General features: G+C 54.2%; 3 protein-coding genes across 4 annotated transcripts in view; 2 read left to right on the top strand and 1 right to left on the bottom strand.

Annotated features, from left to right (window-relative positions):
- The first annotated feature begins 620 nt into the window (after positions 1 to 620).
- EIF6 (eukaryotic translation initiation factor 6) lies at positions 621 to 6,637 on the top strand. Of its 2 annotated transcripts, none has more exons than XM_019972312.2 (7): positions 621 to 770; positions 1,034 to 1,145; positions 1,280 to 1,365; positions 2,899 to 3,074; positions 3,610 to 3,786; positions 3,974 to 4,155; positions 6,367 to 6,637. In XM_019972312.2, the coding sequence occupies exons 2-7, from the start codon at positions 1,039 to 1,041 to the stop codon at positions 6,374 to 6,376; spliced, it is 738 nt and encodes a 245-aa protein (XP_019827871.1). In that variant the 5' UTR covers positions 621 to 770; positions 1,034 to 1,038; the 3' UTR covers positions 6,377 to 6,637. The 2 variants fall into 2 exon arrangements, with proteins under 2 accessions (XP_019827871.1, XP_019827872.1); XM_019972313.2 differs by having other exon boundaries at positions 708 to 799.
- Positions 6,638 to 7,195: 558 nt separating this feature from the next.
- MMP24OS (MMP24 opposite strand) lies at positions 7,196 to 8,969 on the top strand. Its single transcript, XM_070801563.1, has 2 exons — positions 7,196 to 7,318; positions 7,403 to 8,969. The coding sequence occupies exon 2, from the start codon at positions 7,406 to 7,408 to the stop codon at positions 7,601 to 7,603; it is 198 nt and encodes a 65-aa protein (XP_070657664.1). The 5' UTR covers positions 7,196 to 7,318; positions 7,403 to 7,405; the 3' UTR covers positions 7,604 to 8,969.
- MMP24 (matrix metallopeptidase 24) overlaps positions 8,316 to 25,668 on the bottom strand; it is a 54,720-nt gene continuing 37,367 nt past the window's right edge. Inside the window, exons 5-9 of the mRNA XM_070801562.1 lie at positions 19,770 to 19,931; positions 17,511 to 17,725; positions 14,684 to 14,822; positions 13,027 to 13,293; positions 8,316 to 10,982 (exon numbers count right to left, since the gene is read on the bottom strand). Of these exons, the coding sequence (XP_070657663.1) occupies positions 10,645 to 10,982; positions 13,027 to 13,293; positions 14,684 to 14,822; positions 17,511 to 17,725; positions 19,770 to 19,931 (1,121 nt within the window). The 3' untranslated portion in view covers positions 8,316 to 10,644. The remainder of the gene's footprint in view (positions 10,983 to 13,026; positions 13,294 to 14,683; positions 14,823 to 17,510; positions 17,726 to 19,769; positions 19,932 to 25,668) is intronic.

Genomic DNA, 25,668 nt, shown 5'->3' with positions numbered 1-25,668 from the left:
CCATCTGTGGGTGGGGTGGGATGGCGGCAGAAATTGGCCTGCTGAGTGTGATCAAGCCTGTGCAAAGGGCACAAGTGGAAGCCATCAGCCCCCAGACCCTTGCCCACTCTGGACGGCCCCCCCGTCCCCGCCCCCCGACACTCTGCTTCATCCACCGTCCTCTCTCCAATACCTTCTTCAGTATGATGATTTCCTTTACTTCTCTGGCTGTGCCTCCTCCTCCAGCCTCTGGCACGTCTCACTTCTCCCTAATGGACACTTTCTCCATGAATGACCTCATCCACCCCAGCCTTCGGCCCCACATCTCAGCCCTTCAGTCTCCCCTGGGCTCCAGATTCGGCCTGGAAATCTGTCCCGTACCTTACTCTGTCCCTCACCTCCCCCACACCTTCTCTTCCTCCCTAGGCTTAACTTCAATACATATATCTCCAGCATCAACCCATCTTTTGCGAGACATCCTGGCTCCTCCATTCTGATATCTCCACATCCAACCAGCACAAGTCTCTGTCTGTTGTTCCTCCTACAAAGCTCCCGACTGAATGAATGAATAAAAGAGTGAATGAGAAGCTTTCTGGAGGCGGGGCCAGGAGCGGGTCTGGACCGGATCACTTACAACCATAGAGTCCGCGCAGGGGTTGGGAGCTAGAGTAGCCGCATGCGTGGAGGCGTGCGCCTCGCTCTGTCGGAAATCCCCTAGGGTGGAGGCGGAAACGGAAACCTACAGAGGGGAGAGGAGGGTTGTTGCCTCGTGTGGAGGTTGCGTTTACCTGGTGAGCGGTTGTGGCTGGACACCGGAAGGGTCAGCTCGGGGCGCCCTGAGTCCTGAGGGATGGGGACCGGAGGATTCGGGACCAGAGCGTCTGGATGGGCGCGGTGGGCGGGACCTGAGGGCTGAGGGCCGAGTGGGGCGGGGTTGCAGTGGGGCTGACGCGCAGAGGCTGGGGGACGGTGACTCGGGACCGGCGTCGAGGCCGAGGCACCCGGTCCCGGGAGAGCATCCACAGGCCCTGAACTCCAGTCCCACAACCCCTAGGCCTCATGGCGGTCCGTGCGTCGTTCGAGAACAACTGCGAGATCGGCTGCTTTGCCAAACTTACCAACTCCTACTGCCTGGTGGCCATCGGAGGGTCGGAGAACTTCTACAGGTGCCATGGGAGCCCCGGGCCCGCGGGCAGTGTGTGGGTGGGTGGCGGGTAGAGGTCCTTGGAGTCGGGCTCTGGCAGAGTGAGGAGGGTTCGGGCCCCTTAGCCCCGTGTTCATTGAGTCCGTGTCCCCACAGTGTGTTCGAGGGCGAGCTTGCTGGTACCATCCCCGTAGTGCACGCGTCCATCGCCGGCTGCCGCATCATCGGGCGCATGTGTGTGGGTAAGCCGGCTGAAAGTCGCCGAGGGAGGGAGTGGAGCCTCCCAGCGCCTTTAATCTTCCCACTAGAAGGGACCCGGAGGACCCAGGGATTTCTAGGCTTTCATCCATCATCTCCAGCGACTACAGAATCTCTCAATTCTGTGCCGGACCCGGTCTAAGTGTCAACAGATCAGGGACAACCTCTGGCAAAGGTTTCTGGATCATTGTAATCAAAACGTTAAGGGCTTTCACTTTTACAGTTGTTTCAGTCCATCTTCACTGAAGACCCTTGGAGGTAGGAATTACTGGCCTAATTTGGCTGATGAGGAAGCTGAAAATCAAAGAACCCAGGTGACTCACCCGGTTCCACACCTAGTGTGAGGCAAGACTGGATTGTCATCTCTCCCTCGCTGGCCACTGACTCTGGTAGATTGCGTCCTCCTTCTGAGGGTCCATTTCTACCTCTAAAAAATGACAAGCTAAGATTCTGGGGCATCCTGTGCAGTTACCTATTTAAAGCTTAAGTTCTATTTACCAGGTACCCCTATATCCATCAGCACTGTTGTCTGGCATTTGGTCCATCCTTTGAACTGGCTCAGTTTTCCTTTACTGCCACCCCTTGTTTGTAGTTCTGCTCAAATAGGAGTTTTTCCTTTATTTTTTATTGTAAGCCTGATGATCTTGGACTCTGTTTCTTATTCAGGCAGAACACTCTTATCTCTGGACTTGGTGATCTTTGGACTTGAAGCTAGTTCTTATGTAATAAGAGAGAACTTAGCCTGATCATTGGTGTTTTTGTTTTTTTTTTTTAAAGGATGGGAGAAACTCATAGTTCAGAAGTTCATAGTTGTGTCCTTGCAGAGTTAGGCAGAGGTTTAGTCATTGTTGTCACAATATAATTATAGTTCATTCATGTTGCTGTGTACTCAGTTTTGTGTAAATGTACCACCGTGTATTCATTCATTCTTTTGACAGTGGGTATTTGGGGTAGTTTTCAGTTTGATCTATTATGAGTAGTGCTGTTATGTTTCTTAGTGAACAAATGTATGTATTTCTGTTGAATATATAATATCTGGGAGAGGAATGGCTGGGTATCCAGTGTAATAGATGATGTCACATAAGTATCTGAAGTTGCTGCCCAATTTACACTCCTATTGGTTGCTCCATGTATCTTTGCCAACCCTTGGTGTTGATGTTCTTTTTAAGAATTTAGCCATCTGGTATGTATGAAGTGTTACCTCAGTTTTTAAGTAGCGAAATATACAACTGATGTCCAAGAGCCCTTCCTTTTGGTCCTGGTCATCCCTGGTGGATGATGGTGAATTGGGCAGGATGTTTGGGACAGACTCCTAGGCCATCTCTGGCCTGCCCAGTGGGACTCCTGGTTGCCTGGGTGCTGTGTGGCTCAGTGGTTTGGAGGACTGGGGTCTGGATCTAAAGCTTTCCTGGGGAAGCTACCCGGACTGGGTTGTATCTTTAGGCCCCAGCGCTCAGCAGGTCTTGTGAATTTACAGTTCATCCTTACACAACCTGCCCTAATTTGGGTCTCTCCAGGGAACAGGCATGGTCTCCTGGTGCCCAACAACACCACTGACCAGGAGCTACAGCACATTCGCAACTGCCTCCCAGACAGCGTGCAGATCCGGCGGGTGGAGGAACGGCTCTCAGCCCTGGGCAATGTCACCACCTGCAACGACTACGTGGCCTTAGTCCACCCAGACCTGGACAGGGTGAGGCAGCCCAGTTTAGCCCAAGAGTCACAGGATATTAGCCTAGTCAGTGGTTAGCCACTGTTCTTGCCTATCAGGCAGGAGTTTGGGGTATCTCTTGTGGTTTCTCTTTACACCTGGGCTCCTGCAGTTCAGGCACTGGTTGGAAGAGTGAACAGAGGCCTTTTGTGATGTGACCAGCTAGGGAAAAGAAGCTAGGGAGTGTATTAATCCTCCCTGTATTAATCAGGGAGATTGACTCATTCAGACTTGCTGGAGAGAAGATTGACAGTTGAACACTTGTTTGTGGGTTAGAGGGAAAGAAGGTGATGTGGAGACCAGCCTCTGGCTCTTCAGGGCATGCATGGCTTTGTAGCTGGCCTTGACTCTGCTCCAAGCTGTATTCCCTCCTTTTTCTGGGTGAAGCTTCCATATGCAGCTGCATAGCAGAGGAATAAGCTTAGCGAGTCACACCCTGGGTGGGTCTGGGTGTGGAGGCCCTGGGTACTTTGATCTGTTTGTTCTGGGTGCTGAGCACAGTACCTTTGGCTAACAGGAAACAGAAGAGATCCTGGCTGATGTGCTAAAGGTGGAAGTCTTCAGACAGACAGTGGCTGACCAGGTGCTGGTAGGAAGCTACTGTGTCTTCAGCAACCAGGGAGGGCTGGTACATCCCAAGACTTCAATTGAAGACCAGGATGAGCTGTCTTCTCTCCTTCAGGTCCCCCTTGTGGTAAGCAGTCATGTTCTCTGACCTCTGTTTTCTGCTGCAGCAGATCCCTTTGCCCAGTATTTGGGAATCTGGGTTATTACCTGTCGCAGTTTGGGGTTGTGGCTGCGGGTCAGAGACCAGGGACTGGGGAGAGTCCTCATGACTTGGCTGTTGGTGCCATGATCCACACTGAGCCATCCTTTGGCAGGCGGGCACTGTGAACCGAGGCAGCGAGGTGATTGCTGCTGGGATGGTGGTGAACGACTGGTGTGCCTTCTGTGGCCTGGACACCACCAGCACAGAGCTGTCAGTGGTGGAGAGTGTCTTCAAGCTGAACGAAGCCCAGCCTAGCACCATTGCTACCAGCATGCGGGATTCCCTCATTGACAGGTATCTGGGCCTTTCTTCTGTTGAGGGGAGGGGAGGGAGGTGCCAGCTATAATGGGAGCCACACTGTTCATACCGGTAGTTTCTCCTCTGTGAGGCTACATCCACATAGTGCTGAGTAGGCACAGGTTCAGTCCACAAGCATTGCCTGAGTATCTGCCCATCCCCAGCTTTGAGGACGTTGACTCAGTGTATCCCTTCTCTAGGCTGTCTTGCTTTATCACTGACCACCTTCTTTTATAGTTTTTAATCTGCCTGTGTGTTGTGTACCCAGCCAGTAGCCTGAGACAGGAAAGATCTTTTTATTGAGGGAAGAAGGGAAGGCTGCTTTGTGGCGAGTGCATCAGAATCACCGTCATCTGTACTTTGGTGGGTTTAAATCAAAAGTGGGTTCTTGAGCCCTAACTCTGGAGATTTTGGAGTGTTAGGCTCTAGAATCTCCTCCTTTGGAAGAGCATCAGGTGCTGGATGTTTAGTACCCCTTCCCCCGTCTTTTGTGGCTCTGGAGGCTCCCATGAGACACTTAACTGGAGTCCAGGAAGGTTTTGGGGAAGACAAATCCATCAGCCTGGGCTTCAGGGAATGAGTAGATAATTGAATACACAGAGATAGGGTGGGAAAGTGTGGAGGGTGTGAAGGGAAAAGGTTTTATCCCCAGGGTTGAGGACTCTGAATGCCCATGTCAAGAAGTTTTGACTATAGTAGGTGTTTTGACATCTGTTCTGTGTTGGGATGCTTATTAATGTAGATTCTTGACATCATCCTTCAAATCCTGATTCCCTCAGTTTGGAGGACCCAGCCACGTGTAGTTATTTCAGTAATTTTTCCTGAGTGATTCTGAGAAGGGCAGTTTGGAGACCACACTGACAAACTGCTCTCAGCACCGGAGAGCAGTTGAAAAGGTCTGAACAGGAAAACGGTACCAGTGGTTTTGTCATTTGTTTAACAACTTTTATTTTTTAATACCTACTATGTATCAGACAATAATGATGTGGTGATGAATAAAATATACCCTCCCTCCCCTTTTGGAACATTGACCCTCATAAAACAATACTTCCACAATTAACCATTTAATTAAAGAACAAAACAGAGAAACTTAGCAACTGAGAACAGAAAGAAATTTCTGTAACCTGATAATTCAAGTCAGCTCAGTTCAGTTGCTTAGTTGTGTCTGACTCTTCGAGACCCCATGGACTGCGGCATGCCAGGCTTCCCTGTCCATCACCAACTCCTGGAGCCTGGTCAAACTCATGTCCATTGAGTCGGTGATGCCATCCAACCAGCTCATCCTCTGTTGCCCCTTCTCCTCCTCTTCAATCTTTCCCAGCATCAGGGTCTTTTCCAATGAGTCAGTTCTTCGCATCAGGTGGCCAAAGTTTTGGATTTTCAGCTTCAACCTGATAATTGTTACCTACTAAAAAAAAACTACAGCAATGTTGTATTTAATGGAAAAACTTCAGAAACTGCCAGGCAGAACTGCTTACAGGCAGCAGCACTGGTCAGCATTGTAGTTACTATTTTTTAAAAATGGGTATTGATACAGAAGAGACAAAACTCATTAGCCTCCTTTGGCTTTGAACCTGTTGAGTTTGAGGTGCCCATGAGACCTCACAAGGACGGTGTCAGATAAGGGATTAGAAATGTGAACTTCAGGCAATTCCCTGGAAGCCCAGTGGTTAGGACTCACTACTTTTACTGCTGAAGGCCTGGGTTCAGTCCCTGGTCAGGGAACCAGGATCCTATAAGCTGTGAGGGGCAGCCCACCCCCCCCCCCAAAAAAAAAAAAAAAAAGATGTACTTCACTTTTACAATCATGCAAATGATTATCACCTCCAGGAAGAATGTTCCGGCCCCAGTCCTGCCACTAGAGGATTTGTGACCTAGTCGTGTCTCTTTTCCCTCTCTGAGCACCCCCCTTCCCTTGTCTAATTTTGTCTTTTTGGACTTGACCTGTGAGGCTCTGATTATGATCAGCAATTTGAATAAGTTATTTTGAGTTCACCCGCTTGAATGGAGAAGGAGTTACTTTTCCTTTTTAAGCATTGAGAGTTCTAGACTGGATTGTTACTTGTGGGAGTGGTGGAATCTGGAAGGGGCTCTTCAGGGCAGAGCTGGAACAGAGGTCCTGGGGTGAGGGTGGAGGCAAGCACCTTGAGCATGGAGGGTGAGCTGTGCTCTGACACCTACTGACGACACTCCTTTCTCTCTCTCCAGCCTCACCTGAGTCAGCTTCCATACTGGTCCTGGCTCGACTTTGGCTCCCTCTCAGTGTTCCACCCAGTCTGTCCTGAATGCTGGCAGGGCGGTGGCAGAGAACTCACCTGGACTCGTGGCTGTATGCCCAGCCTTTCTTCATCTGTGCCCATCTCCTGAATCTATAGTTACTGCAAAAATGTGCCACATCATGCTGGCTGGCAGGTCCTATGGCTTCTGGCTGAGAGCTCTGTTGTCTGTGCCACCCCATTAAAGGGCAGCTTCCTCTGGCCATTCTGAATGTGTTATTTGGGTATTTCAACCTGTACTCAGCCCCTCATCATTGTTCCAGGGGGAAGGTGGAGTAGGATGCACACACCCCTTAGTTTTACATGCCGCCCATCATTAGCTTCATCCCAGGGCAAGAGAAAGAAACACTCCATTATACTACCGTTTTCCACACGACTTCAGCCTTATCGTTTTGGCTTCAAAGAATGAGTCTGTTTCAGCTCTCCCCTACGCCAGTGTGAGGATCCTGAAGGGCTCTGGGGCACCTGGCCACAGGGCAGCCTTGTCCTCCTTGACCCGCAGTGGTGGATAGAGGTTGTTGGCCTGGCTGCTAGGTGCCCTGGACAGTCTCAGACTCATCTCCTGCCCTTTACCTTAGGGCCTTGGGTGCGTGAGGAGCCAGGCTTGGAGAGGTGAGGGTAGTTGGGGGCGGATCCCATCGTCTCCGAGTTGCTCGCGGGGCGGGGCCCCGGGACTTGTGGGCAGGTTTGGCTGGTTGCTTGTGGGTGGGGTCGGGTATGTTGGGCCCCGCCCCTGCGTCCTGAAACCTTCCCAGGCGCCTAGGGGGCGTGGTTCGTGCGCCGTGACGTCAGGACGCCAGTGCCTCCAGACGCATCTGCGCTGGCGAGCGGGGAGCGGAGACCCGCGCTGGGACTGTTCCGACCCGGGACTCCGGCGTTGCGAGGTGAGGGGCGGGCCCCATCGGGGCGGGGCGGGGCAGGGGTGGTGTGCAGCCGGCCCCGCACCTGACAGGCCTGTCCTCCTGCAGAACATGGGCGCGCAGCTGAGCGGTGGCCAGGGCTCCACGGAGCCGCCGCAGCCCCAGCCGCAGCCCCAGCCGCAGGCCCAGCCGCAGCCCCAACCCCAGCCTGAGGCGCCGGAGGGCCCTGATCGGCCCCGGCCAGAGCCCAGCCCCTGGGGGCCGCTGGACGACGTGCGCTTCCTCATCGCCTGCACCTCCTGGTACTGACTCTCCGCCCTGCGCAGTTAGCGCCCGCCGCCTCCTGTCGTCCGGTCCGCTTCTCCTGGTCGGGCCCTTGTCTCTCCCCACCTTCGCCCACCCTGGAGGCGCACGGAGAGTCGGGGAGCTCGAGGGGGACTGGAAGGAAGCCTCCTCTGCAGCCTCTCAGGGCGCCGTCTTTCCTCCGGCCCCTCCCGCTACCCTGGATTTGTTCGCTTCTTAGCCTGCACCCAGACTAGCTCAGACTTTAGTATTTTACCCACCCCACAGTTTCTCCGGCCGTCTGGGTCCTGGGGCAGCCTTCTCGTCACAGGCTTCCAGAACCAGGTCAGGACTCTTGGTAAGAAGACCCCAAGGTTACTGACCTCACCTCACCTCATTTTTCCCTATCACCAAGAACTGGGCTCTTGCTTTTGTCCTGGTCATAACACCTTGTGTCTTGACTTCAGAAAAGACCTTGCCACAGTGAACCTGCCCATCCGTACCTCTCCTGGGAGAGGCGCCATCCTGGGTGGCCACCCTGGCATTATCCGGTTCTATCGCTGGGACCCCAGTCACAGAGGGCCTCCAGGGCCAGCCTTTCGAGAGAGAGGGCATCTGATTTTGGGGGCTGGCAGGTGAGATGCATTGGGTAGCTCCCAGACACCCCAAAGCATCTTGTCTCCCAGAAGCTTCTTTAGGCCACTCAGAACCTGATCCCTGTTCCGACAGTCCAGGGAAATGACACACTGTGTATTTTTGTTTTATTTAGAAATGATTTAAAAAACATTATACAAAGGCTGATCAGTTTAAAATGTGACTGACACTGAAATGCTGTGATGTTCCCCAGACTGAGGGGAAGCTGGGCTCTGGGGTCCCCAGTGCTTTGCCCCTCTGTCTGTCTGCCCTGTCCTGGGATGATGGACAAACAGATGACCCCAAAGCAGGAGAATCCATGACTGGAAGCCTCCAGGCTGAGCCCTCTCTGGGCCTGGCCCTGCGTCCCTCACATCTGCAGCCTGGGCTGCCTGCCTCCATCTCCTGCTCTTTCTCAGCTGACCTCAGTAGTACCAGGAGCCAGTGGGGAGCCTGGGGGGCCTAGAGCTTTCGCGAAGTGAGAGCACCAACCTGAGGAGTGGAGAGGGACCAGGGAAGGGGGAAGGGAGGCCGAGGAAAGATGGATAAAAGAGACACTTCTGATCTCATCTTGGACCCTGGAGGGGTCCACAGGTGGGGACCCAATGCCCAGCAAGCCCACTAAATGGCCTGGGCAAGTAACAGCCTCTCTGTGCTTTGTTTGAGGGCACAGTGAGAGTTGTCCTTGGCCTCCCAAGGACTACATGAGTTACATGTGAGTGGACGGGTGAGCTAATAAAGTGCTTTGCAAAGTATAAAACACTGTACAAACCTATGAATCACTAATATCTCCGCAGTTGTTCCCCACCCGCCCCAGGGAGCCCGCCCTTGACCAAAATGAGGAAAAAAAAAAACAAGGATGATGACAGAACACAGTGGACCCATATAGGTGTCTCTGGGACAAAAGAGATTTCGCTCAAGATGGCTCCCAGAGGCCCTGTCTGCTACAGGTTAAGCAGACCCAAAGCTCAGAGGCCACAGGGTAGGGGGCAAGGCCCGTGCAGGCTCAGAGGCCCTGCCAGCACCCCCAAAGACTGACATCTCCTCTTGGATTTGGCAGAGAGCCCATGGACATCATTGAGCCCATTGGTACTGCCTCTGGCTCCTTAGCAACAAGCAGGTCTGCCTCTTCCTGGGTTGATGTGAGGCAAACCGAGCCCTAAGAATTCCTGCCAGAGACAGTGAAGGGCGGGCCCCTAGGCTTGGGCCTGTTACCAGTTATGGGTGCCCTTTTCCAAAGAGCAGTGCAGGGTGGTGGGCCCAGAGAGCTGGGTTAGCAGGGGCCAAGCTCATGGTATAAACACTGCTTCTGGGCTGAGAAATTGAGTTGGTCTCAGGGCACCTAGGGGTGCGGGCTCTGAGCATTTCAGAAGACTGCCCTGGGCCCCTTCCCCCAGGGTCATGAGAGTGTTGGCCTGGAGTCATTTCTGTCTCACTGAATCAGGCTGAGCTCTCAGGCCACAGGCGACAGGGTGGAGCAGGGCAGGGACTTGGGGGATGGTGAGAGAAACGGAAGAGTAGAGGACAGCTACAAACTTAAATCAGCCTCCAGAGGGGTCAGCTCCTGCTCCCACCCTGTAGCCTCATTATCAGGGCCCGGCTCCTGGGGTGTTGGGGCACTGGAGTGGCCTTAACAGCACCTTGGTCCTTATCGCTGGGGGGAGGGCTGGCCTTGCCAAGACAGTCACCGCTAATTCACCTAAAGCCTCAAGCAGCCTTTGCAAAATGGGACTTTAAACAATAGTGACAGGACACTGAAATATTCACGACGTGACAGCTGGGTCCTTGTCAGACCCAGCTGGGCCACAGCCCTGCCTGCAGCATGTGACCCTAAATTCCGGGTCTCAGAGGAGACCCTGACGTGTGGAGCAGGTTTCCTGAGGGGTCTGCTATGGCAGCAGGGGAAACCCAGGCTTGCTGCCCACCGTGTCGGCAGCAGGGGTCCTGTAGCCGTGGAGGACAGTGGGAGTGGGGTGGGGGGACATCTGACCAGCAGGTGTTGGCAAAGGGGGCCAGGACTGGTGGCATCTCCCAGATGGGGCCAAGAGCTGTGCTGGCTTCCCACAGAAGGTGCTGGGTCCAGCCAGGTTCAGCACCGTGGTGCCTCATGGACACCACGGGGCGCAGTGACCACAGGGCCGCCTCCTGGCATGGGCCCTGCCTCCTGACAGGGCCTGGCCTGTTCCCTGGAGTAGGGAGCAGTTACCCAGGACAGAAGGCTGGCAGCTGGGCACCAGGCACCCACCCTGGGGCACAGCCACCATCACTCCCTGCCCCATGCTCAGCCCAGGCCAATGCACCACCACTTCAGCTACATGACCCCTGGCCTAGGGCCCTGCTGGCCCCGGTGGGCAGTGGCCAGAGCTGCCCCTCAGACCCTGGTGAGGAAGGGCCTGGCCGGCCAGACTGAGTAGACAAAGAGGGCTCTGGGCTGCTCACACCCACTCCTGGACCGGCCGCTTATAGTAGGTGACAGGCTGAGGGCCCGCCTTGTTCTTGAACTGGAAGATGGTGTAGACCAGCACCAGGATGCAGAGGGACAGGATGCAGGGTATAACCACGGCCACCGCGTTGACAGAGCCTGGCACGTCGTTGATGGTCACCATGATGTCCACGTCGTCCTGGGGTAGCCTCCGCTCCTTGCGCCGCTCCGCCTCCTTCTGGTTGCAGCCCATCCAGTCCCGCAGGATGTTGCGTGGGTAGCCTGGCTCCACGCTCAGCTTCTGGTTGTCAAACTTCCAGTAGTCCCGGCCCTTATAGAAGTACGTGTAATCTGCAGAAACACGGCCCAGCATCACCATCCCAGACACTCCCTGCACCTGCTCTGGGCCAGCAGGAAGAGGCAAGAGGCTGTGGCAGTGTGGAGGAGGGGGCGCCTTCCACTCGAGAGGAGCCCACGAGCAGCTCTGAAGGTGGGGGTGGGCGCATGCGGCGGTGGGGACAGCGTGCTGGAATACCTGGAGTGCCCGGCACACCCCGCAGAGGGTGTGGCTGGTCAGGGAGTATGACCTGCCCAGCTGCAGAGGCACCCAGACCCAGACCAGCCCACCCTGTCATCTCAGAGGTGCTGGGAAGCCACTGAGGGGCTTTAGGTAGAACTGGTGAGTTCATTTAGTGTTTCCTAGACAAGGACCCTTCTCAGCCCTGTTGTACTATGCCAATACCCCCTCTTGCCCCCACCCCAACATGGGTCAGATGCAACCCCCTACTCAGAGCTTGTACAGCGCTGCCTCCACAGCTAGCTCCAGGGCTGCACCCACTCCTGCCTGAGCCAAGGGAGACAAGGAGCCAGAATTCTCTTGTCGACAGTGGACACCACCTCTTGGTAATTACCATGCCTTTTTGGGGGCTTGGCACACATGACTTCACAACACAGATTGCAGGGTCGCTGGGACCCTGCTGGGGGACGGGATGGAAGGCAAAGAGGCAGCAGGGCTTGGCAGCCACCACAAGGTTCCCTGCAGCAGCCGTATTGCCCAAGCCAGTCCTGATGGAGAGCAACTTACGTTCTCCCATTGGCCGGCTCCTCACCCTGGCTGGGACTTTCATTGGCTAAGGTTCCTGATGTCACCTGTCTCTGAGGCTCCCCCAAAGAGTAAGGCCACGTGTATAAAGCATCAGTGACAGAGGAGAGCCACCAAATAGCAGCTCCCCTGTTAGCCCCTGGCTTTCTTACCAGAGACGTCTCCTTGGAGAGCCCTTCCTGACAACCCCCTCTCACAGGGCCCTCTGCTCAGATGCTCTCTCCCAAGTGCCTTCCCCTACTGCCTTTGTTGCCACCTTACTTGTCTATTTGCCTCTAGGCTGGGAGCCAGAGATGCGATGCACATCTCATTCCAAGCTCCATCTCCAGCCCTCCCACACAACCTGGCTCTCAGTAGTTACTGTGGAGTGAATGAATGCCTGTCATTCCATAAAAACTAAAACATCCTAAATAGGATGACGATAATGATAACAGCTGAAACTTACGTGGCACAGGCCAACTGCTCTACGTAATTTATGTTCATCCTCACAAAGCTTTGTGAAGTAGGGACCATTATTATCCCCATTTTATAGATGAAGAGACTTAAGTGCTATGCCCAAACTCATATTGAGTAGTGGGGGTGGGATATGAAACCAGCCAGGTTGGCTCCAGAGTCTGCTTTTGACCAGATCGATGGAGATGAATTCAACAAACATTCATGGATACGTGCTCGGCACCTAGCAAGTCCCAGCCCCTTTTCTTTTTGGTTGTGCTGTACAGCTTGTGGGGGTCTGAGTACCCCAACCAGGGATTGAACCCAGGCCCTCAGCATTGAAGTACAGAGCCCTAGCCACTGGACTACCATGGCATTCCCTCAGTCCTTCTTCTTGATAAGCTTCTAGTCTAGTGGGGAGAAAGGCTCTGAGTCAGCCTGCCACCCAGGAGAAGCTTAGAAAATATCTCATACGTTAAAAAAAAAAAAAAAGCTTCTCTCTGTTATCTTCAAGCCCTGTGAAAAAGCCCTTTGGATCACCACATCCATCATTTCAGATCTGATAACTCAAAGCACTCCTAGAGTACTCCTGAGGACCTCTGCTTGAGAAATGCTGCCTGAGGGAATGAAGTCAGTCTATGAAAGCCTCTCAGTTGTGAATGATGCCCACAGATGAGAAACTGACTTGGCAGCTGTTAAGATTAAGTGACTGTGACTGTGGGTCGATATGAGGCAGTTGTCTTTGTCACCAGGTGGTATTTCTCAAACCTGGATACCATAAGAGTACGCCTCCCACGGGCGGGCCCCAATGAGACCTACACTAAACCAGATCCCCCCAAACCGGGCCGGGCTCTTACGTACATCCTTCCTTGCTGATGAATGCCCCTTGGGGAGCCTGGGGGATGCCCTTCCACACGGTGATGGGCTTGGGGTAGCCAGGGTCCGTGGCCCGCCGCTCCTCGCTGTAGCGCCAGTACCGCTCGCCTTTGAAAAAGTAGGTCTTGCCCACAGGTTCCCAGCGCAGAGCTGTGTCAATGCCTTCTCGGGGCAGACAGCTGCCCAGCTCTCCCAGGCTGTGGGGGTACCCAGGCTCCACCGTCACCTCCTTAAACACCCAGTACTTGTCACCTGTGGCCAAGAGGAGCCCAGGATTAGCTTTCCTCAGTCATTCAATGCCGGAGATTGTGGTTAGATCCACTTGCCCATCATCTATTGGGACCAAAGTCATTCATGAAGCCAGTGTCAAGGGGAAACAGCCCTAGGCCAGCTTGATCCCCGTGGCGGGGGAGGCTGGGGCCCCTCGGCCCAGGCAGAGCTTAGAGGGCAAGAAGCCGGAATCTAGTGTCAGGTCCTGGGCAGCTTGCCTCACGCTGCCCCGCCTCTGTGCCCCACCCTCTTTTCGTTTCATGTGACTCGCTCCTTGCTCCTTTCTGGGTGACCTCAGTCTCTCCTGGCTTTACACACACACAAGTACTTCCACCAGTGACACCCAGCTCTGAGGCTGTGGCCCATGGCCGCTCTCCCAGTGGACCTGGCCCCAGGCCCGAGACCCTGATTGCCCACCGACCTCTGGGAATTTCCAGGTCTGCTTCCAGAGTTCCTCATCTCCACTGTGAGGGCTCCCTCACTACCTCTCTGCCCTGCAGCGTCCCCAAGAAGGTGGCATCCTTGGTCCTCTTTCTTCCTCCTCTCAGCACTCAGCCTCTTGCAAGGACTTTTCCATCTCCTGACCTCACTGCTCCTCCCGGCACAAGCCTTAGAGACATCGCCCTCCTCAACTCCAGCAACATCCTCAACTCCAGAAATGGCCTCTCACCTCTGCCCTGACTGCCACCTGCCCTCTGGCTCTCTGCTGCTCAGACGAAGAGTGAATGCCAGCACTGACCTAATGGATCGAGACCACAGTCTGGGTGGGCAACCAGGGCTCTCAGGACTCTCCCCTAAACTACCTTTCCAGGCATGGCTCTCACGGGGCACTCCATGGCCATCCTGTGGGTTTTCTAAAGGACTTGAACTACTCCTTTGGCCATGCTCTTCCTTTCCCTTGGAATGCTTCCCTCACTTCTCACTATCTGTATCTTATCCTTCTGAGGCCTGGCCAAGTCAAGATAACCGAAGTGAAACAACCCAGCACAAGCTGGGTGAGCCGGACAACTAGCTCCCCTCCCGCATTCCCTTACCTCTCCAGCCTGTGCGCCCCCCTCCCTCCAGGCTGTTATAGAGCTCATGCGGTGGTCTTCTGTGGAGCATGGATGCCCTTCAGTTGTCCACCATCCTCTACCCTGTGTGGGTGAGGCTTGTCACCCCACCAACTCTGGCACATAGAAACCCTCAACGGTCACTCCCTGACAGGGGTCCGTCCTGTCCGATGTCAGTGTTAGGGCTAGAAAGGCTCTTGCAGGAGATCCACCCTCACCCCCCGCACCCCCTCAGACCTGTCTTGCCTCTTCAAAGGTAGAGAAAGGGCGTCCCGAAAAGGGAAGGGAACTGTCCCACCCCTCTGCACAGACCATGTTACCTTTGAAGAAGACAAATCTTCCATCCGCCCTTTCATAGGCTGCGTCTATGCGGGCAGGCAGGCCCTTCCAGAACTGCTCGATCTGCATGGGGTAGCCCTCCTGCACCCGGTTATTGCGCAGGCGCCAGAACCAGCGATCCTGGGGGTTACGATGAGGAAAGAAAGAGGCATAGCCTTTGAATCCAGTGATCTCAGCCCTGGGACTCGGGCCCCAACAACCCAACAACTTCCCCTGGTCGCCCCCCTTGCAAGCCTCCATGAAGTCTGTCCATTTACTGCATCTAAATTTCGGAGCCCAATGCTGAAGCCAGGATGCTCATCACCTCTCTTCAATAAGGCATCCAATGGCTCTTGTTGCCCAGGGGGTGGCAAGACAGACCTGACGGACAGGCCTAGGGGGAAAAAGGAGGCAGCGTGGAGGAGCTGGAAAGGATGGTGCAGTGCCTGGGTTGACCACAGGAGGGCAGAGGAGAGTTACTGACACCAGAGGGGCCCTTCCCGAGGCTGGGTAGCAGGGGGCGCTCATTGATGCCGGGCAGAGTGCCCGCCTCATGGCTGGCTCCAGCTGGCAAGCAGGGCAAGGACCATGGGAAGCAAGCTGTGGAAATTCCCCCAAGCCCTGGCTGTGAATTCATCCTCTTACAGGTGCATGACCTGGGGCTCAGTACTTGAAGAGCCTCACCTGCACTGTGCTGTGCTTAGTCCATCAGTTGTGTCCGACTCTTTGCGACCCCGTGGACTGTAGCCCACCAGGCTCCTCTGTCCATGGGATTCTCTAGGCAAAAATACTGGAGTGGGTTGCCATGCCCTCCTCCAGGGGATCTTCCCAACCCAGGGGTCAAACTCAGGTCTCCCGTGTTGCAGGCAGATTCTTTGCCATTCATGAGCCAGGTAATAATGAAGGGAAAGATGAGAGATTATAGGTGAAGCGCTTAGAACAGTACAGGGCACATAGCTGGTGTTGATTAAATGGTAGCTCAACAGGCCAAGTGTGGAAAAAAGCCCTCCTCCGCACACTGGTGCCTTGTCCCACTGCAGTCCTGGTTGGTAGGTACTCTGGGCGAGGCCTGTAACTTCCCAGGGCCTCAGTTTTCTTATGTGTCAATGGGAATGATAAAACCCAGACTTGCTTAGGACTCATTCAGCTCGAGGATCCAAGGGTACAGAAAAACGAACATGATACATAAAAGATGGTTCAAAAGCTAGAGAAGATTTGCTTTTTTTAGGTGTTTTACAAAGCACTTTCACACCCAGCTTTTTAAACCTTATTTTGACTTTCACAACTCCTGTTAAGTGGATCTGAGATAGAGTCTTAAGGAAGGCCTAGTAACTTCCTTTGAGCCTCACAGTCAGAGCAGGACTGGGGTGGACCTCTGTTGCCTGATTCTTGGTCAGAGCTCAAAGCTTGCTGGGGAGAATCCACAAGGGGCGTGGGGTGGGGCAGCCCTCCACAATCCCCCAGTGTGCTGGAGACACACTGCCCAGACCCCCGTCAGTGGAGGGGTTCTCGTCCTGGGGGCTGGGAGTGTGGTCAGCAGGCAGTTTTCACCTGTTAGCCTCCCTGGGGATGGCCTCAGCTCCAGACAACTCCCCCAAGGTCATGGCCTCCTTTGTCCAGGGACTGAATAAAGTTCCAGCCATTTGGGGCCCAAGTGGGACGACTCTGATGGGCCGTTCTAGTCCCAGAGCTCTCTGCGGGGGTGGCCAGGTCTGCGGTGGGCCTATTAGTATTGTTTGTTTCTCAGTAGTCTCTGCGATCCCATGGACTAAAGCCCACCAGGCTCCTCTGTCCATGGGATTCTCCAGGCAAGAATACTGAAGTGGGTTGCCATTTCCTTCTCCAGGGGGATTGTCCCGACCCAGGGATCAAACTCGAGTGTACTGCATTGCAGGCAGATTCTTTACCATCTGAGCCACCAGGGAAGTCCCTTTAGTGGGCCTAGTTGCTACTCATTAATGTCTTCTCCTCTTGCCCTGCCAGGCGTCCCTCTCCTCCTTCCCACAGATGTGGGTCCCAAAGGTGCGTCTTAGTCAAAATCCTGCATCACAGGACTACCCTAGCAGAAATGGTTAAGACTTCGCCTTGCAATGTAGAGGGCACAGGTTCGATCCCTGGCTGGGGAAATAGGAGCCCATGTGCCTTGGGGCCAAAAGGCCAAAACATAACAGAAGCAATATTGTAACAAATCCAACAAAGACTTTTAAATGGTCCACATCAAAATAATCTTTAAAAAAAAAATCCTGCATCCCAAACACTGTCCCAGAGTTGGCTTCCCTGACAACCCAACTGCAACACAGGAGCAGGCCACCACCCTGTCAGCCCATGGCTAGAGAGACCCGAGCAGGACAAGGGACGTGACCTGGCCAGCTTTCTGTCAGGGGCACCTCAGAACCATCCTCTCGGCCCTGCCAGGACCAGAGACAGACTCAGCCATGGTTGCACCAGCCCCTACTCCAAGCTGCTGTCGTCACAGGCACGACTCGTGGGATCTGCACACACTGTTCGTTAGAGCAAGTGACTCCCCCAGCTCTCAGGGGGAGAAACCGAGATCCAGACAATGGACGTGACTTGCTCAGTCACAGAACAGAGGCCAGACTCCAACACTTTTTCCCCAGCGTTGACCCCTGGGAAGGGGCAGACTCACCCATCTTCCCCCTTCCCTCTTGAAAACAGTCCACTGACCCAGCAGCGCCAGAAAGAGACTCAGTGTCCTGGCTGCGGGACTTGCTCCCATCCATCTGGGCCCCCCCAGAAGGCCTAATCCCAGAGCAGCCGCTCTCTCCCACCCATGGGGGAAGGGGTGGGAGGGGAGCACTGAGGTCCTACCTTAAACACAAACATCTCGCCCCGGAAGAGGGCCACCGTGTTGAAGTTGCCGTCACAGATGTTGGGTTTGGCGCCCGGTGTGGCTGGCCGGTCCCCGAGGGGTGGCCGCGGGGGCCTGGGCTGGCGCTCGTGCTTCCTCTCTGACGGTGAGTGGATCCTGCGCACCGGCAGCGTGGGGAGGGGCCTGGTGGGCTCCAGGGGCTCAGCCGGGGGTCCTGGAGAGAGGGGCTGCGCCTTAGGGTGGGGGCAGCTGTTCCCTGTGCCCCACTGCTGTTGCCTCCGTGTCGCCAGGCAGTGTGAGACAAGCCTGTCACACTTCCGCCTCCTATCCTGTCCCCCCTCCCCTCTGTTTACTGCCCCAATCTTTCAGAAAATAGATGAAAACGGCCATTAAATGGGAACGCTCATCTTCCCACCCCCAAAGCTGAGATCTTCTCTTTCTTCTCTGCTCTTACGAGAGAGCAGGTGTCCCTCAGTGTCCCCTTCCCTCCCCACCTGCTCTCCTCTTTCTTCCCCCTGCTCCAGTACGGCCTCTGCTCCATGACCCATGGAAACTCCTGTCAAGATCACCCATGACCTCCATGTTGCCAAATCCGACAGTTACTTGACTCAAACTTTGATATCCATATGAATCATCCAGGAGTCTTGATAAAAATGCAGGTTGGGATTCAAGAGTATCTGGGTGGGGGGTCCTGCCATTCTGCATTTCTTCAAGCTCTCAGGTGAGGCCAAAGTTGCTGGTCTGAGGCCAGACCAGCAAGATCACAGAAACGCTTTCCTTACAACACTCTTCTCTTCCAGAACCCTGCACTCTCTTGGTTTTCCTTCTGCCTCCGTGGACTGTCCCAGCTTTGCCTCCTTTGCTGGCAGCCTTTCCTCGTCCACTCTGCTCTACGGGTCAGCACAGCCGTGGGCCCTCTTCTCGTCTCTCTGTTTCGGTCCCTAGGTGCTTCTCAACTTGGGCTGCAAGGATTAGGATTACCTGGAAAACTTTGAAAACCCTGATGTTCAGAAGGCACCCCAGACCAGTTAATATCCAATCTCTGGGGGCGAAGCCTGAGTAACAGTATTTTTTAAAATTCAAGTCCCAAGATGATTCCAATGGGAGGCCAAGTTGAGAATCACTGCCCTCTGTGATCTCTTCTAGGTTCACGGCTGTAAAGACCCTTGATGTTAGAGCCGTCCCATGGGACGTTCTGTGATGACATAAATGTTCTGTATCTACACTGTCTTGTATAGCAGCCTCTAGCCACGTGAGGCTGTTGAGCACTTGAAATGACTGACTATTAGCGTGGCAGAGGAACTGAAATTTTAATTTTATTTAATTCTAATTAATATGAATTTAAATAGCCACATGTGGCTAGTGGCTACCATATTGAACACCAAAGATCCCAAATCAATATCCCAGCCCAGATCTCTGAGTGATAGGAGTCAGTCCCATTGCTCTGTGATTATAAAACCCAGAAACCTTGGCATAATCCATCCCCTTACCCCCATGTCTACTCTCAGCAAATACAGTCCATTTTATTTTCAAAACACCTTGCAGTCCCCACCACCTGTCCAGTCCTCCACGGCTTCACCTATGGAGATCCTACCCATCCTCCAGGCTTTGGGTGAGGCCACCTCCTCTGTGAGGTCCTCAGGGCCCCAGACGGAGCCCTCCTTCCACACCTCACATCCTGGGATCTGTGGGGGTCGTACTATACGGACATGCATCTGCTCTCATAAACGGGTCTTCCTGTCTCAACTGCCTGGACAAGAACAAGAACTTCCTGCACCAGTGTGAACAGAGCATGGAGGGGGGCATGGTAGCAGGCCCCTCAAATCTCATCCAGGTATCAGCCTAGTTTCTTTTTTTCTTGTTTAAGCAAAAAGCTCTGGTGATAATACTCATCCTGTTGCACCACCATTTCTTGAGTGTACGTGTGAATCTCTTGGCTTGAGGTGGGACCCCTTGAAAGGGAACTGCAGAAGGTAAGGGGAGGTGCGTGGAGGGAAGGTAAGTGGAGGAGGGGGAATGGGTGGCCCGCTCGTCACTTTTGTCCCTCCAAGTGGCAGCTCGGACCCTCCCCTAGGTGTCCCAAGTGTTCAGGGAGGGAGGTGGGGAGCCCTGCCCTCTCTGGTTAAGCAAAGACACCACAGGTCTCTAACGGTCAGACAGTGGTCAGAGACCGCAGTGCTCCCCAGCCTCCCCCTCCGCCCAGGCAGTGACAGCCCAGCCTCGAGGGGAGAAGGGTGGCCCCTCTCCCCTCCACACACCGTAGATCTTCTGGATGCCCTGGAGATCGTCCTGAGGCAGCTTGAAGTTGTGCGTCTCCATGTACTGGTAGAAGGGCGCCATGATGGCACTGGGGTCGTTGGAGTGCTCGAGGCCCAGCGCGTGGCCCAGCTCATGCACAGCCACCAGGAAGAGGTCATTCCCTGCAGAGGGCGAGATGGGGAGGTGCCCAGGGTGCCCACTTAGGTGTCAGAGGCAGTCAACCCATTACTTCAGCAACACCCAGCATAAACTTTGTCTCAGGCCCTGTGCCAGACACTGGGCCATATAGAGAAATCAAGACATGTCCCTGCCTTCCAGAACTTTCCATACAGTGGCAGGGGTAGGGGCAGAGAAAAGAAAATAAGTGAAATTAGTGTTCCAGGTGCTTCAATAGCTGTTTCCAGGGGTCAGGTGAGGATTCTGGGGAGGAGGGAGAAGTTACTGACACTTGGAAGGAAGATGTTCAAGGGAGAGCTTCACAGAGGTGAAGCTTCAGGTAAGCCTATAAAGATAAGAAGTTAGTCCGGAGAATGGATTCAGTGGGAAGGAGAGGAAGAGGGGTGGGGGCGGCCTTCCTGGCAGAGGGAACGCCTGTAAACAAGGTCCAGGGACAAGCAGTTTCATTCTATTTGGCCCTGGAACAAAGCAGGAGGGGAGGGCCAGAGGGAGATGAGGTCAGCCGGCTGGCGGGCAGGGCTTGTGATGCCCGCGCAGGAATTCGGATTGGCTTCTTGGTCCGCGGGGGGTTTGAGCAGGAGTGGGGGTGGCGGCATGATGTAATCACGGTGATTAGACCAGAGGCGGGGAGATCAGAGGGGTCTGTCTGAAAGTAAGAAAGGGCCTGTGCCAGGAGGAGGGAGCGGACGGGCAGAGGGGAGTCCTTGGGGCGGCAGGCTGGCCGTCATCTTCAGAGACCCGGGGGTAGGCGGGGCTTGGGTCACACAGCCGCTCTCAGTCCTGAGGTCAAGATCAACACAGGGACTCAGATGCCTGTGCAAACAACAAGGTCCATGTGCTGAAAGTGGGATGTGGGATCCCCAGTGTGAAGCTGAGGCAGCAACACAGCAGAGTGGTCATGAGCTGGGCCCCAGAACAGGACAGGACTTGTTCATTTCCAGCTCTACCTGCCGCCCCACCCCCAGCTTTGTGAACTTGCCCAGAAGGTCTACCTCCTGAATCTCAGTGTCCTCATCTGTACAATGGGGAGATCATATCTACCCGGAAGGGCTGTCAGAGGACTGGATAGGAAAAGACACGTGACAACAGTTGTTACCATTCAAAAGGCAGAAGCTTGGTCCCCGGAACAAGCCCATTGACCAGAAATGAAGCATGAAGCCATTGGGGTTCCAGAAACCAGATCCTCTTAAAGTCAACTCCCCTGAGTGTCTTGATCAAGCCTGGGACTGGGCAGGGCCTGATTTTGCGAGGATGAAGTTGCCCTGGCTTTGGGAAAGAAATCCAAGGGGCAGGAAGTTGAGCAGGCTGGCATATCAACAGTTCTGACTCATATATGTCCAGTTACAGACTCCTGCTGGCCTCGACCTCTGGCAGTTGAATGTCCCTTGAGCCCTGCCTCTATTGCCCAGCCCTAACAGATGGTAAAGAATCTGCCTGCAATGTGGGAGACGTGGGTTCGATCCCTGGCTTTGGAAGATTCCCCTGGAGGAGGGAATGGCAACCCACTCCAGTATTCTTGCCTGGGAGATCCCATGGACAGAGGAGCCTGGTGGGCTACAGTGCCTGGGGTCGCAAAGGGGTGGACACTGCTGAGCGACTAACCCTTTCACTTTCAAGGCATGTCACAGCCCGTTCCTGCCACCTTGAAGTGCAGGGGAGGCTGCTAGGAGCCCAGGAGGTGCTCAGGACTCCTTGCACCCACTCCGGCCCCAGTGTCAGTGGTCAACTTGCCCTACACCCACTGGCTGAGGGCCCCCTGAGGGCCAGAGGAGGCCAGGGATTGCGACTGGCCTTCCTGGGTAAGGTCTTGGGGAGAAAGAAGAGCCCTCTGGGGCACACGTGCCTGCCTGCCGCGCTGCTGATGCCACCAGTGCCTTCAGCGAAGGGGGATGGGTGAGATCAGGGCAAGGTTGGCCAAGAGCCTGGGGCTGGCCTTCTGCTGGGGCAGGGCAAGCTGGCATGAGGAGGCCAGGCCGCCCCCAGTTGCTTCCTCAGGTCCTGGCCCCTCTGGCAGCAGGGAAGGGTGAGCTCATCTCTGAGCTCCATCCCAAACAAAGGCGGCTGCTAGCGCCAGCGGGAGGCAGCTCTGCTTCCTGGGGTCCAGTCCTGGCTCTGCTCCTGGCCTGTTCCACGACCTGGGACAAGCTGTTCGGGCCTCGGTCTCTTGACCGGGCTCTTCCTCGGTGGGTGGGGGTGGGAGGGTGTCCTCAGCTAGCAACCAGGGAGCAGAGCCTGAGCACCTGGCCAGCCTCTAACCCTTGGTCCTGTGTCTATTACCTTATGAGCCTCTGTGCCGGGTCTCGGCAGAGAAAAGGAGGAAGTCTTGAAGGAAAGGGGCCTGTGGATTTGCTCCAGGGACCAAAATGGCAGGGGAGAGCTGGGGAGCTGGCATACTACTCCACAGAAACCCGAGAGACCTGTTCAGTGTCGGGGGACACTTGGGGAGATGGAAGGAGAGAGAAGAGGGGCAGGAGAACTCCTGGAGCTTGTGAGGGGAAAAGCAGAGGGATGGAGAAGACCCCAGTGCTTAATGAGCAGGAGGCGGCTAGGGGCTTCACCATCCAAGAGGGCAAGGGGCAGAGAAGTGGCGTGGTCAGAAGTGGCGTCCCTGGGGGGCAGACTGCCAGGAATCCTGGCTCTGCCCTGTCCTAGCAGTGTGACATTTTAAATCTCTTCATCTGTAGAACAAGGGGACTAATGGTACCTTCATCATAAAAATGGGGTGAAGATTAAAGTGGCAAGGTATACACAAATGCTCACACCACCTCCAGGCACGGAACTATCGAGGTTAATTATCAGGGTCACGTTGAGCTGCGATGTCTCTTCAACAGGGAGAGTTCCCTTGAGCTGGGTGCTCAGGTCCTTTGGGCCTCCTAGCAAGCACCCAGCAGTCTACTCGGCCATTCCAGTATACCTGATCTCAGCTTCCTTCCCTTTTCTTAGCACCTCCATCTTTGGTCAGTCCCATCTCACTGACTCCTGCACCCCCCAAAATGGTATGTGCTAAGTTGCTTCAGTCGTATCCTACTCTTTGGGACCCTATGGACCATAGCCTGCCAGGCTCCTCTGTCCGTGGGATTTTCCAGGCAAGAATACTGGAGTGGGTTGCCTGCCATGCCCTCCTCCAGGGGATCTTCCCGACCCATAGATGGAACCCCGCATCTCTTACGTCTCTTGTATTGGCAGATGGGTTCTTTACCACCATCGCCACATGGCAAGAACTCCAGAATGGGACAGCATTTCCTTTCGCCTCTATTCTTCTGCCAGTGCTGTCCCCTCCACCTGGAACAACCATACTCCTTCAGTGTTCAGCCACATCCTCCAGGAAACCTTCCTTGATTTCCCCAACTGGCAGCAAGTGCTTCCTTCTCTACACTCTCCCAGCAGTTTACCTGTACCATCTTGATGGCCCTGACCTCTTTCCACCCTCCATCACAGCCAGGAGTGCATTCTCTTCTGCCCCAGGACTGTGAGCTCCTTGAGGGAAAGCTCTGTTCTTGGCAAGGTAAGGTGACAGCGGCTAGGACCGACGCATGCTGAATGATCGGTATTTTTCCAGATGCAGTCTTTGGATGACCTGCAGCAGAACCAACTGGGGCGACTGTTACAAATTCAGAGTCCTGGTTGTGAGACAGCTCATGTTTTCTTTGGACAAGAGTCAGAACTTTGCTCTGGAAAACCAAGCATAAACTTTCCAGATGCAGCTCATAACCCCAGCAATAGACTGCTAGAAACAGGAATGCAGCCACTGCACGAGGACAACCTTTGGAAGGAGACAAAAGGGACCAAGATTGATTGAGCACCTGTGTGTTATCTCATTTAATTTCCACAGAAACTCAGTGAGGGCGTAAGTTCAGCCTCCTGGGAATTTTTTAAAAAATATGCTTATTTTGTTTGGCTATGCCAGATCTTAGTTGCTTAGTTGTGGCATGTGGGATCTAGTTCCCCAGCCAGGGATCGAACCTGCATTGGGAGCGTGGACTCTTAGCCACTTGACCACCAGGGAAGTTCCCCTCCTGGGAATTTTTGGTTTGTTGGCTTTCTGCTCTAGTCTTCTGCCACTGCCTGTGTGAACTTAACCACTCAGAACGATCCTTTCCTTACCGCCCTGCCAGTCTAGTTCCCGGGGTGAGGAGCGGTCTCTACAGTAACTGTGAAGGGCTGGCCCTGTGACTCTTCCGGTCTTGTCACCTTCCCCAGGGCTGGGCTCCCTCCCAGTCTCCTCTGCTGACTTCACTGCTTGATCCATTGGAAAGAGATGAAGACATGGGGTGCCTGGGAGACTCCCCGAACTTAGCTTAAAGGTGTGGTGGGCCAGATTGCCTTTCACACAGACTCTGAAGAGGTGGGGAATTAGAATCATCTACACATTTCAGGTGGAGAAGGCAATGGCACCCCAATCCAGTACTCTTGCCTGGAAAATCCCACGGACAGAGGAGCCTGGTAGGCTGCAGTCCATGGGGTCTCGGACACGACTGAGTGACTTCACTTTCATGCATTGGAGAAGGAAATGGCAACCCACTCCAGTGTTCTTGCCTGGAGAATCCCAGGGACGGGGAAGCCTGGTGGGCTGCAGTCTATGGGGTCGCACAGAGTCGGACACGACTGAAGCGACTTAGCAGCAGCAGCACACATTTCAGGAGTGGTTCTCCAGGAGCACCTTCTAAATGCACAGGTGAAGGAGATTCTGATTAAGAAGTTTGTGGTTAGGGCTTCAGTTCAGTTCAGTTCAGTCTCTCAGTTGTGTCCGACTCTTTGCGACCCCATGCACTGCAGCACGCCAGGCTTCCCTGTCCATCACCAACTCCTGGAGCTTATTCAAGCTCATGTCCATTGAGTCCGTGATGCCATCCAACCATCTCATCCTCTGTTGTCCCCTTCTCCTCCCTCCTTCAATCATTCCCAGCATAAGGGTCTTTTCCAATGAGTTCTTTGCATCAGGTGGCCAAAGTATTGGAGTTTCAGCTTCAGCATCAGTCCTTCCAATGAATATTCAGGACTGATTTCCTTTAGGATGGACTGGTTGGATTTGCTTGCTGTTCAAGGGACTCTCAAGAGTCTTTTCTAACACCACAGTTCAAAAGCATCAATTCTTCAACGCTGAGCTTTCTTTATAGTCCAACTCTCACATCCATCCATGACTACTGGAAAAACCATAGCTTTGACTAGACCGACCTTTGTTGGCAAAGTAATGTCTCTGCTTTTAAATATGCTGTCTAGGTTGGTCATAATTTTTCTTCCAAGGAGCAAGCTCAGCTGGTAAAGAATCCGCCTGCAATGCGGGAGACCCTGGTTCAATCCCTGGGTTGGGAAGATCCCCTGGAGAAGGGAAAGGCTACCCACTCCAGTATTCTGGCCTGGAGAATTCCATGGGATGGCAAAGAGTCAGACACAACTGAGCAGTTAGGGCTTAGGCAACCTTTTAAAAATAAAGTCCCCTGGGTGAATTTTATAATGGTTGGGTCAGGCTGACACACCTGTACCAACCATTCAGCCTTCATGTCACTTGGAGTGGGACAGCCTGCATCACACGTGCTTCCCAAATGTGATGCAACAGGGAGGACCAGTGCCACCTGGGGAGCATTCTCTCCGGAAGAGTCAATCCAGCCAGGCCTGTTGATCTGATTATTGTGTGTACCTGCTAAGACACTTCGTGTCTGAATCTGTGTGACCCCATGGACTATAGCCCGCCAGGCTCCTCTGTCCATGGGATTCTCCAGG

The sequence above is a fragment of the Bos indicus genome, chromosome 13 (assembly GCF_029378745.1).
Source record: "Bos indicus isolate NIAB-ARS_2022 breed Sahiwal x Tharparkar chromosome 13, NIAB-ARS_B.indTharparkar_mat_pri_1.0, whole genome shotgun sequence".
Taxonomy (NCBI): domain Eukaryota; kingdom Metazoa; phylum Chordata; class Mammalia; order Artiodactyla; family Bovidae; genus Bos; species Bos indicus.
Note: the sequence above shows the minus strand (reverse complement) of the source record. Positions and strands in the feature narration are given on the sequence as shown.